Source organism: Mobula hypostoma, chromosome 19 (assembly GCF_963921235.1).
Source record: "Mobula hypostoma chromosome 19, sMobHyp1.1, whole genome shotgun sequence".
Lineage (NCBI taxonomy): Eukaryota > Metazoa > Chordata > Chondrichthyes > Myliobatiformes > Myliobatidae > Mobula > Mobula hypostoma.
Genome location: NC_086115.1, coordinates 51,901,872 through 51,917,315, shown reverse-complemented (window position 1 = coordinate 51,917,315; position 15,444 = coordinate 51,901,872). Strand labels below are relative to the sequence as shown.

General features: G+C 40.4%; 1 protein-coding gene across 1 annotated transcript in view; it reads right to left on the bottom strand.

Annotated features, from left to right (window-relative positions):
• The window catches only part of si:zfos-911d5.4 (uncharacterized), a 252,456-nt gene that overhangs the window by 145,370 nt on the left and 91,642 nt on the right, over window positions 1–15,444 (bottom strand). Inside the window, exons 3-5 of the mRNA XM_063071870.1 lie at window positions 12,062–12,212; window positions 9,561–9,661; window positions 7,360–7,508 (exon numbers count right to left, since the gene is read on the bottom strand). Coding sequence (XP_062927940.1) covers window positions 7,360–7,508; window positions 9,561–9,661; window positions 12,062–12,183 — 372 coding nt within the window. The 5' untranslated portion in view covers window positions 12,184–12,212. The remainder of the gene's footprint in view (window positions 1–7,359; window positions 7,509–9,560; window positions 9,662–12,061; window positions 12,213–15,444) is intronic.

Genomic DNA, 15,444 nt, shown 5'->3' with positions numbered 1-15,444 from the left:
GTTAGCATTGTTTAGATTAGTTTTTTTTTGTTTCTTTTTTTTTTCCTTTTTCATGCTATTTCTGTTTTTTTTTGTATATTATATTCGTATTTTGTATGATTTTGGGAGGTTTAATACCTGTGTGCTAACTGAGTTTATATTTACATATGTTAATTATTAACAATGTAATCCCAATAGCTTTGTAATAATACTATGTTATGTTTATCATTTTGATATTAATAAAAAGATAGAAAAATTCTCAGTTAAATTGATCAAAATACTTGGTTGTATTACTGTAATCCTTGAACAAAGGGTTGGGGGCTGAATACATTTACAAGGCACTGTACATCATGCTGTTCTTCAGTTCAGCATTCAGTATCACTATTCCCTCAAAACTTGTAGTCAAACTCCAAGACTTGGAGCTCTATAATCCCCTTTGCAACTGGATCCCCAGGTTCTTCATGGGTAGACATCAATCAGTGCAGATTGGTAAAATCAGCTCTTCCTCATTGATCATCAACACAGGTGCATCTCAAAGCTGTCTGCTTACTTCCTTGCTTCATTCTCTTTACTCTACGACTGTGTGGCTAAACATAGCTCCAACACCATGTGCAAATTTGCCAATCACATCACCAATGTTAGCAGAGTTTGGCAAGTTGGCAAGCAGGAGGTTAAGTGGTGTTGTAACAACAACCTCGTGATCAACAGAGAAACCAAGGAACTAACATCCGGGATGTTTCGGATTGCGTCCACGATATCCTGAAGTGGGAAGGTGAACAGCCAGAGGTCGTGGTACATATTGGTTACCAACGACATAGGCAGGAAAAGGGAGAAAGTCCCGAAAATAGACTACAGGGAGTTAGGAAGGAAGTTGAGAAGCAGGACCTCAAAGGTAGTAATCTTGGGATTACTGCTTGTGCCACGCGACAGTGAGTATAGGAATAGAGTGAGGTGGAGAATAAATGTGTGGCTGAGGGATTGGAGCAGGGTGCATGGATGCAGATTTCTGGATCATTGGGACCTTTTTTGGGGCAGGTGCGACCTGTACAAAAAGGACAGGTTGCACTTGAATCTGAGGGGGACCAATATCCTGGCGGGGAGGTTTGCTAAGGCTATTGGTGAGAGTCTAAACGAGAATTGCGGGGGGTGGGAACCAAACTGAAGAGACGGTGAAGGGGCAGTTGGCTCACAATTAGAGAAATCTTGGAGACAGTGCAAGAGGGAGGACAGCCAAACGATAGACAAGGGATATGGTCAGACTTATGGTTTGAGATGTGTCTATTTTAATGCAAGAAGCATCATGAAAAAAGTGGATGAGCTTAGAGGGTGGATCATTACTTGGAGCTATGATGTTGTGGCCAATACAGAGACTTTGATAGCTCAGGGACAGGAATGGTTTCTTAGTGTGCCAAGCTTTAGATGTTTCAGAAAGGACAGGGAGGGAGTCCAAAAGGGGTGGAGGCATGGCACTGCTGATCAGAGATAGTATCACGGCTGCAGAAAAGGAGGAAGTCATGGAGGGATTGTCTACTGAGTCTCTGTGGGTGGAAGTTAGAAACAGGAAGGGGGTCAACAGGAACTGGGTGTTGTTTTAACATATATAGACTACCCAATAGTAACAGGGACATCGAGGAGCAGATAGGGAGACAGATTCTGGAAAGGTGTAATAACAACAGGGTTGTCGTGGTGGGAGATTTTAATTTCCCAAATATTGATTGGCATCCCCCTAGAGCAAGGGGTTTAGATGGGGTGGAGTTTGTTAGGTGGGTTCAGGAAGGTTTCCTGACACAATATATAGATAAGCCTACAAGAGGAGAGGCTGCACTTGAGCTGGTATTGGGAAATGAACCTAGTCAGGTGTCAGATCTCTCAGTGGGAGAGCATTTTGGAGATAGTGATCACAATTCTATCTCTTTTATCATAACACTGGAGAGGGATAGAAACAGACAAGTTAGGAAAGCATTTAATTGGAGTAAGGGGAAATATGAGGCTATCAGGCAGGAACTTGGAAGCATAAATTGGGAACAGATGTTGTCAGGGAAATGTATGGCATAAATGTGGCAAATGTTCAGGGGATATTTGCATGTCTTTCTGCATAGGTACATTCCAATGAGACAGGGAAAGGATGGTAGGGTACAGGAATCGTGGTGTACAAAGGCTGTTAAAGATTCAGTCAAGAAGAAAAGCTTATGAAAGGTTCAAAAAAAATTGGTAATGATAGAGATCTAGAAGATTAAGGCCAACAGGAAGGAGCTCAAAAATGAAATTGGGACAGTCAGAAGGGGCCATGAGATGGCCTTGGCGGGCAGGAGTAAAGAAAACCCCAAGGCATTCTACAAGTATGTGAAGAGCAAATGGATAAGACATGAGAGAATAGGACCAATCAAGTGTGACAGTGGGAAAGTGTGTATGGAACCAGACAAGATAACAGAAGTACTTAATGAATACTTTCCTTCAGTATTCACTACGGAAAAGGATCTTGGTGATTGTAGTGACGACTTACAGCGGACTGAAAAGCTTGAGCACATAGATATTAAGGAAGAGGATGTGCAGGAGCTTTTGGAAAGCATCAAGTTGGATAAGTCTCTGGGACTGGACGAGATGTACCCCAGGCTACTGTGGGAAGCGAGGGAGGAGATTGCTGAGCCTCTGGCGATGATCTTTGTATCATCAATGGGGACGGGAGAGGTTCCGGAGGATTGGAGGGTTGAGGATGTTGTTCCATTATTTGAGAAAGGGAGTAGAGATAGCCCAGGAAATTATAGACCAGTGAGTCTTACTTCAGTGGTTGGCAAGTTGATGGAGAAGATCGTGACAGGCAGGATTTATGAACATTTGGAGAGGCATAATATGATTAGGAATAGTCAGCATGCTTTGTCAAAGGCAGGTCGTGCCTTACGAGCCTCACTGAATTTTTTTGAGGATGTGGCAAAACACATTGATGAAGGTAGAGCAATAGATGTAGTGCATATGGATTTCAGCAAGGCATTTGATAAGGTCCCTCATGCAAGGCTTATTGAGAAAGTGTGGAGGCATGGGATCGATGGGGTCCTTGCTTTGTGAATCCAGAATTGGCTTGCCCACAGAAGGCAAAGAGTGGTTGTAGTTGGGTCATATTCTGCATGGAGGTTGGTGACCAGTGGTGTGCCTCAGGGATCTGTTCTGGGACCCCTTCTCTTCGTGATTTTTATAAATGACCTGGATGAGGAAGTGGAGGGATGGGTTAGTAAATTTGCTGATGACACAAAGGTTGGGGGTGTTGTGAATAGTGTGGAGGGCTGTCAGAGGTTACAGTGGGACATCGATAGGATGCAAAACTGGGCTGAGAAGTGGCAGATGGAGTTCAACCCAGATAAGTGTGAGGTGGCTCATCATATGATGGCAGAATATAGTATTAATGTTAAGACCCTTGGCAGTGTGGATGATCAGAGGAATCTTGGGTTCAAGTCCATAGGACACTCAAAGCTGCTGCGCAGGTCGGCTCTGTGGTTAAGAAGGCATACAGTGCATTGGCCCTCATCAACCGTGGGATTGAGTTTAAGAGCCAAGAGGTAATGTTACAGCTATATAGGATCCTGGTCAGACCCCACTTGGAGTACTGTGCTCAGTTCTGGTCACCTCACTACAAGAAGGATGTGGAAACTACAGAAAAGGGTGCACAGAAGATTTACAAGGATGTTGCCTGGATTGGGGAGCATGCCTTTTAAGAATAGGTTGAGCGAACTCGGCCTTTTCTCCATGGAGCGGCAGAGGATGAGAGGTGATCTGATAGAGGTGTACACGATGATGACAGGCATTGATCACGTGGATAGTCAGAGGCTTTTTCCCCAGGGCTAAAATGGCCAACATGAGAGGGCACAGTTTTAAGGTGCTTGGAAGTAGGTACAGTGGAGATGTCAGGGTCATCTTATGCAGAGAGTGGTGAGTGCGTGGAGTAGGCTGCCAGTGACGGTGGTGGACACGGATATGATAGGGTCTTTTAAGAGATTCCTGGATAGGTACATGGATCTTAGAAAAATAGAGGGCTATGGATAACCTTAGGTAATTTCTAAAGTAAGTACATTTTTGGCACAGCATTGTGAATCAAAGGGCCTGCATTGTGCTATAGGTTTTTCTATGTTTCTAACTGTGGAGTTTATGAAGCGGAAGTTAGGCCAACACTAAGTAGTGCTAATTAAATAATCTGCAGTGGAAAGAGAGAGCAGGTTCAAGTTCCTAGATGTCAACATCTCAGACAACCTATCCTGGGCCTAACATAGATGCAACTATGAAGAAAGAAGGCATACCAGCATCTCTAATTTTTTTAATATAAAAGTATAAGAAGATTCAGCATGTCATCAGAAATTCTGACAAACATCTATAGATATACCATGGAAAGCATTCTGCTTGGTTGCATCACAGCTTGGTATAGAAACTCCGATGCGCAGGAACATAAAGACTACAGAGTGCAGCAGACTCAGCCACTCCCTTCACAGCTATAGCTTTCCCCATGACTGAGAACATTTACAAGAGGTGATTTCAGAATAAGGCAACATCCAATCATGAAGGATCTCCACCATATGGGCCAAGCCCTCTTCTTGATACTGCTATTAGGCAGGAAGCCCAGGATGCTGAAGGTCCACTCCGCATGCAGTTCAGCACCACTTCTTCCCCACTGCCATCAGGTTCTTGAAACAACCAAAAAACACCAACGCTACTTCGTGCTATATTTCTTCCTCTCTTTCTGAACTTCAATTAGTGCTATGTTATTTTGTTGTTTATGCATGTTGATTTACGTTAACTAACATTTGCCTTGTTTGTAACCTGTTATGCTGCTGCTCCAAAAAAGCTAATATTCATATCTTTTATACCTTGTCTATGTATGTCTATGATAACAATTAACTTGAACTAGAATTAAAACTTTCAGAGTCATACAAGACATTTTGTCCATTTTACTAAAAAAAAAGACAAGTAATATTAGAAAAAGTGAACTATTCGTCCACTTTTAGTGCTGACTTCAGATTACAGATTAATAGGCACTTATGAGCAATGTGAGGAATACATGATTTTTACTATTTAGGGATTATTAATGTGCGCAGTTTTAAGAATTCCATATTTTTTCATGCAGTTAAGATGATTTAGTGAGGCCAACATTTAATTGGTATAACCATTTCCTTTCCAGTTGCCATCACTGGATCAGAGTAATAAGACACTGAACAATCAAAGTTCAATGACAGTTAACTCCTTCCAAAGAAAATAAAATACTAATGATAAGAGTTCATTCTAGACTGTATGAAAGTGAACCAAAGGCTTAGAAATTTAATTCTACTTTTGTATGACAAATGGATGAAGACTATCAATAAGCAGAACCATATTTTACAGCAGCAAGCTTCACTTCGTTAGCTCTTCTCAGAATGAATTTAATGTACATAATATATCCATCATTTCAGGTCTTTTCGTGCCCATTTATCTGCAGGAGAGCACACCTCTCAACAGTACTAAGGGCACTGAGCAAACTATTGTAACTATGTTCATAAAACCATCCAGTATGGTGAGACCACTCAAACTGGTCTTGTGCAGATTGGATTCAATACCCTCTAAAAGAGCTTGCACAATACAATGGGAAGATGTTTTCCAATTATGAAGAAAAACTAGAGGCTAACTCTATTTTGCCTGGAAAAGAGGTGGTCACAGAGGAAATGTTTGAGGTCTCTGAAGTTATGAGGTATTTATATATGGAAACTTATCCCTTAGAGGTGAATAAAACTAGAGCATATTCATTTAAGATAAGAGGCAAGAAATTTAGAGGGGAACTAAAGGGGAACTTTAACACCCAGAGTGGTGAGAATCTGAATGCACTGGCGTAGAATGTGGTGGAAGCAGGGTCACTGACAACATCTAATAAGTGGCTAGCCTATATGTTGGAAGAAGGGTTAATAGAGCCAGATGTCCATTGTGCAGACTCGTGCACAACGCAGATGTGTTGGGCCAAATGGCCTGTTTCCACGTGTACAACTCCACGACTCTAATACAGACATCCCACCCTGCAAAAACTCATTTCAGGGACTTAACACCATCAATTTGTGGGAGACTCCCAGAACTTCCGGGAGAGGTGGGATGTCTGCAATAGAGTAGCTCCTTAGCAGCTAGCCAGCTAGTTTAAATAATGTTAGCTATGCTAATGAACGAATGACACCTGTTAATCTTACCTCAACATGTCCTTTACAGTCTTAACCCACCATGGGCAATAGAAAAGTCACTGTTGCAAACAGTGCAGCAAGCAACACTGTCATTATTTTTGACCCCTATTAAGCAGGGGTACACCTTAGTGTAGTCTGGGGTGACGTACGTTGTATATTTTCTTTTTCTTTGGAACACTCTGCCATGGTGCACTCTCTCTCTCTCTCTCGTGGTCTCTCGCACTCTCGCTTGCTTTCTCTCTCTTTCACTCACACGCTCTCCCTTGCTTTCTCTCTCGCGCTCTCTCTTGCTTTCTCTCGCTCGCTTGCTCTCAAAAAAATTGATTTCTGTGATATTGTGGATAATTTGCGGGCATCAGGGAGCCACTATTCATATGCAGGAGACTCCTGGAACTTCCGGGAGAGGTGGGATGTCTGCTAATATGACATCCTTTAAATCCTTGCACCAAATTGGCATCGATCTTTCAGTGAGTGTAATAGCTAAAAGACTGGAACATGTTCACATCGAAAATTATTTCTAGTCCAAGTTATTACTTTTCATGACCTCCACCAGACGTGTTCTCATCTTTCCCGTATTATTCCATGCCATTCTGTTGCATTTTGAATAATCACTGAGTATTAGTTCCATTGACCTACTGATTCCAATTCAAAATCAGATAATGGTTTTGATTAATGCAAGTGTGGAGGCTAACCCATCCTTGATTGGCCATGGAAACAGAGACATCAGCTATCGTTCTGCTGCCTTGCCTTACTGTTATTGTGAAAACTCTGCTTAATGTATATACCTGGAAATCCATTCAAATATTTATGTTTAATTAACTTGAAGACTCTTCTTTCAGTTCAATCACTGCAGCCCACTAATCTGAATCCTTTTCTGCTACCCACCTTTTTCTACCATTGCCCAGCCAGATGATTCTTACACTGGCTTAAGCACAGGAAGAAGCTTAGGTGATGTAGGCTTCCTGGTAAAGGGTTTATCTTTTATGGCCATACAATTTCAGTATTTAGGCCATCACTGCTGCAAAACTTTACAAATCTGCTGTTTACTCTTGACGACAATGATGGCTGAAAGATATATACTTATCGGTTTCTGGCAGCAAAGACAATATAAAATAACGCTTTAACAATACAAAGGAAAAGCATGAAAAGCACTATGGATATGTAATAATTTTATGTACAGGTAGCACTAACTGAACCTTACCTTAATCCTTTGGACTGGATCTGCAAATTGTTTAACTGAAGTGTTTGTCATCAAATCTGTATCGTCTGGGACCTGCAACAGCCAGTAGTTGTCTTGAGAGGAAACTCTGCCCTTCCAATTCCTCACATCCAAACAGAACACACCTTTTCCTAAAATATTATCAGCCATGTCAAGAAATTAGGTTACAAGCAGACTGAATAGTATGCACTCTACTGTGATACATTATAGCGCTAAACATTGAGTGCAGAAGAGATGAGCCAAATCTGTGACATATAGCTTAAATCAATACAAAATGCGAATTTCTATTCAAACTCTAATAAACAGATAATAATATTCAACTAACAAACACTCAAATTAATAAGATCACCCAGTTATAGATGAATACCAGATAATAATATGACATGTGAATTGATCGATAAATCCAGAATTGTGACATACATCATTAAGGATTCTCGCCATCCAGGAGATGCCCTCTCCTCGTTACTACCAAGGAGTTGCTGGTACATGAACCTGAAAACCCTTTCTCGATCTTTTAGGAACAGCTTCCTCCCCTCCGCCATCAGATTTATGAATGCTCCATGAATACTACCTCATTATTCCCCTTTGAACTACTAATTTATTTTTCATAATTTGTGGTAATTTTTATGTCTTGCACTGCACTGGTGCCACAAAATAACAAATTTCATGACGTGTCAGTGATAGTAAACTTGATTCTGAAGAAAATGTGAAATTATCAGGATGAATTTGTTTAGCATGAACCAGATGAATATAAATGAATTGTGTTTCTTTTGCATTGAATTCAATTGGGTTGCTATTCAATATTACCTTTTTGCTTTCTAAAACTGAAAGATGAATATTATCCTGAAAATTCTCTATTTCTGATAGGCAACTCAAGAAAATAAATAAAGTACACCATAAGAATGAAAAGTTCAGCAGACACCAAGTTTGAAAATTTGGATCCCTATCAGTGTTCTACAAATGCTGGATGACAATGACTAATTGATATTTATCTGAGCTACATTTAGAGTTCATTCAAGTAAAAAAAAGATGTACCACTCAGGGATGTTTCTTGCTTCGTTTCATTGATCCATTTGGATGAATTCCATTGGGTAAAAATATTCTCTTTTGTTATGGAGAGTTACTTATCATTTAAATGAGAATACTCCTGGTTATCCACCATACTGTATTTATGTCAGTCAGCACAGTTTCTAGAAGCACTCCTCTAGAATTACTGATGACAATTAGAAGGATCAAGAAAGATATATGAGTATCACAGGTATTTAAACCTCTTTTCCACAATCTGTTGTCATGGACCACAGGCTAAAGAATTATGTTCTGAACATACTGTAGTAACTTTCCCTCCCTTCCCTCTTCTGTTCCCCACTCAAGCCTCTTACCTCTTCTCACCTGTCTGTCACCTCCCGTTGGTGCCCCTCCCCCTTCTTTTTCTCCTATGGTCCACTCTCCTCTCCTATCAGATTACTTCCTTTCCAACCCTTTACCTTTCCTAACCATCTGGCTTCATCTATCACTTTCTAGCTATCCTCTTTCCCTACCCCCCACTTTTTTATTCTGGCATCTTCCTCTTTCCTTCCCACTCCTGAGTAAGGGTTTCAGCCCAAAGTGTCGCTGTTGTACATTTCCATGGATGCTGCCTGACCTGCTGACTTCCTCCAGCATCTGTGTGTTGTTTTGGATATCCAGCATCTTTGCAGAATTTCTCATGTTTATAATGCAGTAATATTGGATGAGAAAAAAAGTAAACACTGAACATGTTTAAGGACTCTGTTACTTTTGTAATTTTTTTTTAGATGTTACGTGGACCCAACTTTCAAGTTATTCTTGTTGTATCCAAAGTACTACACACGTGCTTAAGCAAAATTGACTAATTCAAAAAATATGATGCTCTTGAAATGAAAACATTCTGAACTATGACAGTTTCTTTCAAATGACGAGCAATTACAAGTGACATCTGCTTCGTTTCTTAGTTGCTTGCATACACATACATGCCGGACAATGTAGTAAACAGCAAAAAAACATTCTGCCTGAGGAACTTAGCAGTTGAAGCAGTATCTTTGGAGGCAGAGGGACGCTAGATGTTTTGGGTTGAGAGTTTGCATCGGAAACCATCAGGGTGAATCAGGATGTGGTAGCAAGCCATTAAAGCGTGATGTAAAAGCTTCGTCTTTTCAGATACATACCTGTGAGAAGAACAACATTGATCTCCTCTCTTGATTTCTGAAACTGGTCTGGGACTCTCAGGTGACAGAAAATTGCTTCTTTTGCTAATCCACCAAGTAACCTTAAAGCACATATATTTAGCATCAGTTTAATGATCACGTGTTTTCATTCATTTCTCTAACTTTAATTTATAGAATTGTATTTTAGTTACTTGTTATTGATGTAGATGCTGGCTCATTTGAAGTATACAGAAGAGATCCTGACTTTACCAATTCCTGCTTCAGCAATTGCAGGAGTGAACAAATGACTGAATTATAAAACTGAATCCAGGTAACAAGAATCAAAAAGAATTTTTAGAATATTCTTATATTTACTTTTATTAATAATCATAATGTAGGTAGTATGGCAATCATACTGAATGATAAAGTAATAAGACATTGAAACTCTGAGTACATCCACATAATAAATTTACATGGCCACTTCAACTGGAATCTCCGAATAGAAATCCCACATTCGTTCCTTCCAGATTAAGAAGACATTACTTATTTATTTTAACAAAGGCCAAAAAGTAAATAATACAACAGCTCAAATGACAATGATCAAAGCAAGGAAGTAGCAGTGGAGGGGAAGGGAAAAGATGGCAGAGGATTGGTTATAATGAGGGCATGTTTGGAATGCAAGTGGCTTTTCAAAATAAGCTTAAAAGCTAGTGGAGATAACAACTGCATATTATTGCATGCAAGAATGAGCACTGATTCTAAAATTTAGACTACTTCATACTACAAATTTTCAATAATATTTAAATTTTCAATTTTGTTTAAGTAGAAGTTCAGATAGTGACTTGGCTTCTGGTGGAACAGTTGCGAGACCTTGCCCCAGATAAGTGATGAGTCTTACAGAGAAGACTCAAGAGGCCAAATGCATAACTCCACTCCTATGTCCTTTGGTCTTAAAACTTGCCAACTCCAGCAAGAAGATGAAAGTTGGAACACAGTTGTCAAAGCTGTGTTGCAGTTTAACAACATTTACATATTATGTATATTCTGAAATACTTAAATGATTATTAACATTGCTGTAAATTATTAAAGATAAAAATGTTTAAATCATTCAGTAAGTGTATATGTAAAACTGTTCTCTTCTGAATCTTCGGGCAGGTGGGGCTCGTCAGGCTTAGATGGCAGCCTGCCTAGGAGAAGGAAAACTCTGATTTTAAACTTCCGTTGCCTTGTGGCCATACCCGCCCATGGGAAAGACTTCGGGAGTAAACCCTGAGGAAGAAATCTGGAGCCGAGGTCCCTAGGGCAGTTTGATGTGGTTTACAACTTCACTCTGGCAACCTCTGTGACAACACTGGTGCCAAGCTGTATCAGCACTTGCCCTTCTCTCGGACTACATCAGTGACGTAGAGAGGGGGAACCCGCTGCATGGGCAACAGCCTGTTCTTCAAATCTTCCCGCCCGGGCTTGCGCGCTGGAAAGGACACAGTCCACCAGAGGCACAAACCCATGATCCCCTGGGATCAACGGCTGCCTACTCTTTTATACAAATGTTAGGTTGCTAACAGCAAATTACTCTTAGTGCAGCCGAGCGGTGGGAGAGTCTGGAGGGTTGATGAGCACATAGGAGAGAACTAGCTACATGGAAACAGGTGAGGAACAGTATTGACAGAAAGCCAGCAAAGACTTGACTGGCCAACATGCTTCCTTCTCCACCATGGGAAAATGAGTCAATATATAATGAGAAAATATGCTACCACATTGGTGTTTATGTACATGCCAGATAATCAAGTCAATTTTCTAACCCAGTGTTGAAGACATTAGTATTTGAACTTGCCTTGCCTCAATACTATCCCCCTTTTGTACTGTGGAAGAAATCATAACAACTTGTTTTACATCAGATCTCCCATTTCATTTCTATTGTAATTGTACTCGGATTGCTGTTGATTGAAAAGGCAAAAAGTTCTTATCTTCACTAATAGCAAGAAGAAATAATGATTTTAATCATTAGTAATAATTGGCTCATGGTAACATGCAATTTCAACAAGAACATTTTTTACTAGACTGTTCAATTATATTTTACATGCATCTGTTCTTTCCCTATATGCATCCCTGTATAATAAAGAATAGTAAATCTTATTGTGTTCTATCATCTTCTGAATATGTTATTATGCATGTTATATCTTTGGGCAGCACTTTGCTTAGAAATAAAGATGAATTATAGTGATTAGCCATGAACATATTAATTGCATGGTTATTTTGCCAGTAAATTCTCACCTAAAATATTGGCACTTTTGAAAGGAAATCTGGGGGAAAAAGGCAGCAAACTTCACTTCTATCCAAATCTTTTCTGCAATGTGATTTGACCTCTAACAATTAGTTAACAACTAAAACCTAGCAACAAATTTGAAAGTGTGTATTTACAAAGTAGGTCCACTTCACTATTTCAGTTTAGCAATGATTTATTACCGGAGATTAAGAAAGATTGTAACTGATTATTAATGTCAGCAAACAATGTTCTTTACCTTAACTGTAAAAGAAACTTCTGAAAAGCTTGAGCTTCAAAAAGTTTTTCTTCATTTTCAGGAAATTCTGTTGGGCCACATGCTTGCTGAACCTGGACCAAGCGACGTTCTAATTTCAACATCTTTATATTTGAACTTGATAACAGAAAATCTATATAAAATGCACGAAACAGAACAATAAATATGGCATTTATCCTTTTTACAGCTTGATTTTGTAAAAACTATAGTGTTATGGGTACAGTAATGATTACTGGTTGCTAACTAGTAACCCATCGACCTGGGCTAACAACCAAAAAGGCCATGAAAAATCCTTGATGAGCAGAATCAAGGAAGATCCCAATGCATTAATCCCAGGGCAATATGAAAAAGAGGATAACTAAAAAAAGGATAGGTCCACTTAACAAAGGAGGGAACTTGTGCTTGGAGTCAAAGCAAATGGTTAAGGTAATAAATGAGTACTGTACTTTGGGTCAGCTAATGTGCTGTGACAGTTTGAATTAAGGAGGAGGTAGAGTTGGGTTCTCTCAAAAGTGTTAAGGTGGATGTCCTTAAGACCTGATGGCATATACCCCAGTATATAGAAAGAAGCAATTGAGAAGACTGCTGGGGCTATGACAAAGATTTCTGTGTTGCCACCACAGGCCCGAAACGACGACTATACCTCTTCCTAGAGATGCTGCCCTGCCTGCTGCGTTCACCAGCAACTTTTATGTGTGTTGCTTGAAATTCCAGCATCTGCAGATTTCCTCATGTTTGGGATTTCTCAGTCTCTTTTCCAAACTCCAAGAAGCCGTAAGGCATTAAGTCAAACATGCGCAAAGTCTCCTGCTATCACCAACTGTCCTACCTCAGTTGAAGAATCACATACCACCTCTTCTGGAAGGTCTTCTTCATAAAGAACAAACAAGAGAAAATCTGCAGATGTTGGAAATCCAAAACAACACACACAAAATGCTGGAGGAATTCAGCAGTTCAGGTAGCATCTATGGAAAAGAGTAAACAGTCAATGTTTCAGGCTGAGACCCTTCTTTAGGACTGAGAGGGAAGGGGCAAGATGCCCAAATTAAAAGAAGTGGGGAGGGGAAAGAGGCCAGTTGGAAGGTGATGGGTGAAGCTACATGGGTAGGAAAGGTCAAAAGCTGGAGAAGAAAGAAAGAATCTGATGGGGGGGGAGTGGCCAATAGGAGAAAGGAAAGGGGGAGGGGGCCAGGAAATTCAATTTCCTGCGGGTATACTCAGCAAATCTATAGATACTAACTATAACAGGATCAATGAAAGATCAACTAGAGTGCGTAAGACAATAAACTGTGCAAAATGCAAATATAAATAAATAACAAGAACATAAAATGATAAGATAAAGAATTCAAAGTGAGATTATCGGTTGTGGGAACATCTCAATGGATGGGCAACCGAGTATAATTAAACCCTTTGTTCATGAGCCCGATGGCCGGCTGGTGGCGTAGTGGCATCAGTGCCGGACTTCGGAGCGAAGACTCCCGAGTTCGAATCCAGCTGGCTCCCTTGTACGCTTTCCATCCGCGCTGGGTTGAGCGTCGAGCTAGCAACTCGGCCTCATAAAAATAAGAAAGTCTGCTAAAAAACGCTGTCATGACGGCATCCCGATGACTCCACTCAGAGTTAAGGGCCTTCTTCTTCTCTTCTTCATAAACCTGATAGTTGTCAGATGGTAACTGTTCTTGAACCTGGTGGTGAGAGTCCTGGGACCTGATGGCAGCAATAAGAAAAGAGCATGGCGTAGGTGGTGAGGATTTCTGATGATGGATACTACTTTCCTACAACAGTGTTTTATGGAGATGTGCCCAATAGTTCGGAGGGCTTTATCCATGATGTACTGGGCTGAATCCACTGCCTTTTATAGATTTTCTGTTCAAAGGCATTGGGTTTCTATACCATGCCATGATGAGTCTGTCAGTATTCTCCTCTACGCATCTATAGAAATTTGTCACAAAATATAAAAGCAAGGATATAATGCCGAGGACTTATAAGCCATCGGTCAGACTGCACTTGGAATACTGAGAACAGTTTTAGGCACCTTATCTAAGAAAATGTGTGTTGGCATTGGAGATGGAGAGGGTCTAGAATTTGACCAGAATGATTCCAGGGATGAAAGGGACTCTCATTGAAACCTATTCAATATTGAAAGGCTTAGCTAAAGTAGATGTGGAGAGAATGTTTCTTATAGTGAAGGAGTCTAGGACCAGAAGGAACAGCCTCAGAATAGAGGGATGTTTCTCTAGAACTGAGATGATTTCTTTAGTCAAAGGGTGGTGAATCTGTGGAATTTATTGCCACAGATAGTTCTGGAGTCCAAGTCATTGGGTATACTTAAAACAGAGATTCCTAGGCTCTTAACTGGTATGGGCATCATTGGTTATGAGGAGAAGGCAGGAGAATGGGGTTGAGAAGGATAATAAATCATCTATGATGGAATTGTGGAGCAGACTCAATGGGCTGAATGGCTTAATTCTGCTCCCAAGTCTTAAGGTCTCTGACGACAAATCTCTTGCTGGTAGAATTTCAGATGGTAACAAGAGAGTACAGGAGCGAGACAGATCAGCTGGTTGAGTGATGTCGCAGCAACAACCTTGCACTCAACGTCAGTAAAACCAATGATTTGATTGTAGGCATCAGGGGAAAGGGAAATCAAGGGAATACTCACCAGTCCTCAATGAAGGATCACAAGGCAAAAGGATGAGCAGTTTCAAGTTCCTGGTTGTCAGCATTTCCTGGGCCCAAAATATTGATGCAATTACGAAGAAGGCATGATAGCAGTTATATTTCATAAGGAGTGTGAAGAGAATTGGTATGTCAACAAAGACACTCCCAAATTTCTACAGATGCACTGTGGAGAGTATTCTAATTGGTTGCATCACCATCTGGTATGGAAGAGCACCGGATCGGAAAAAAGCGGAAGAAAGTTGTAAACTCAGCCAGCTCCATCATGGGCACTAGCCTCCTCAGCATCGAGGGCATCTTCAAAAGACAATGCTTCAAAAAGGTGGCAACAATGATTAAGGACCCCCATCACCCCTCAAGAGATCATGCCCTCTTCTCATAGCTGCTACCAAGGAGGAGGTAAAGGAGCCTAAAGACACACACTCAACAGTTCAAGAACAGCTTTTTCCCTTTCTGCCATCAGAATTCCGAACAGACAAGGAACACTACCTCAGTATATTTCTCCTCTCTTTGCATTAATTATTTAATTGAATTTTCTTTTTTCATATATACTTATTATAATTTATAAAGTATGTATTACAATGTACTGCACTGCAAAACAACAAATTTCATAAAATATGCCAGAGATATTAGTAAAATTAGTCAGCTCCATCATGGCTATCAGCCATTGTAGTATCCAAGCCATC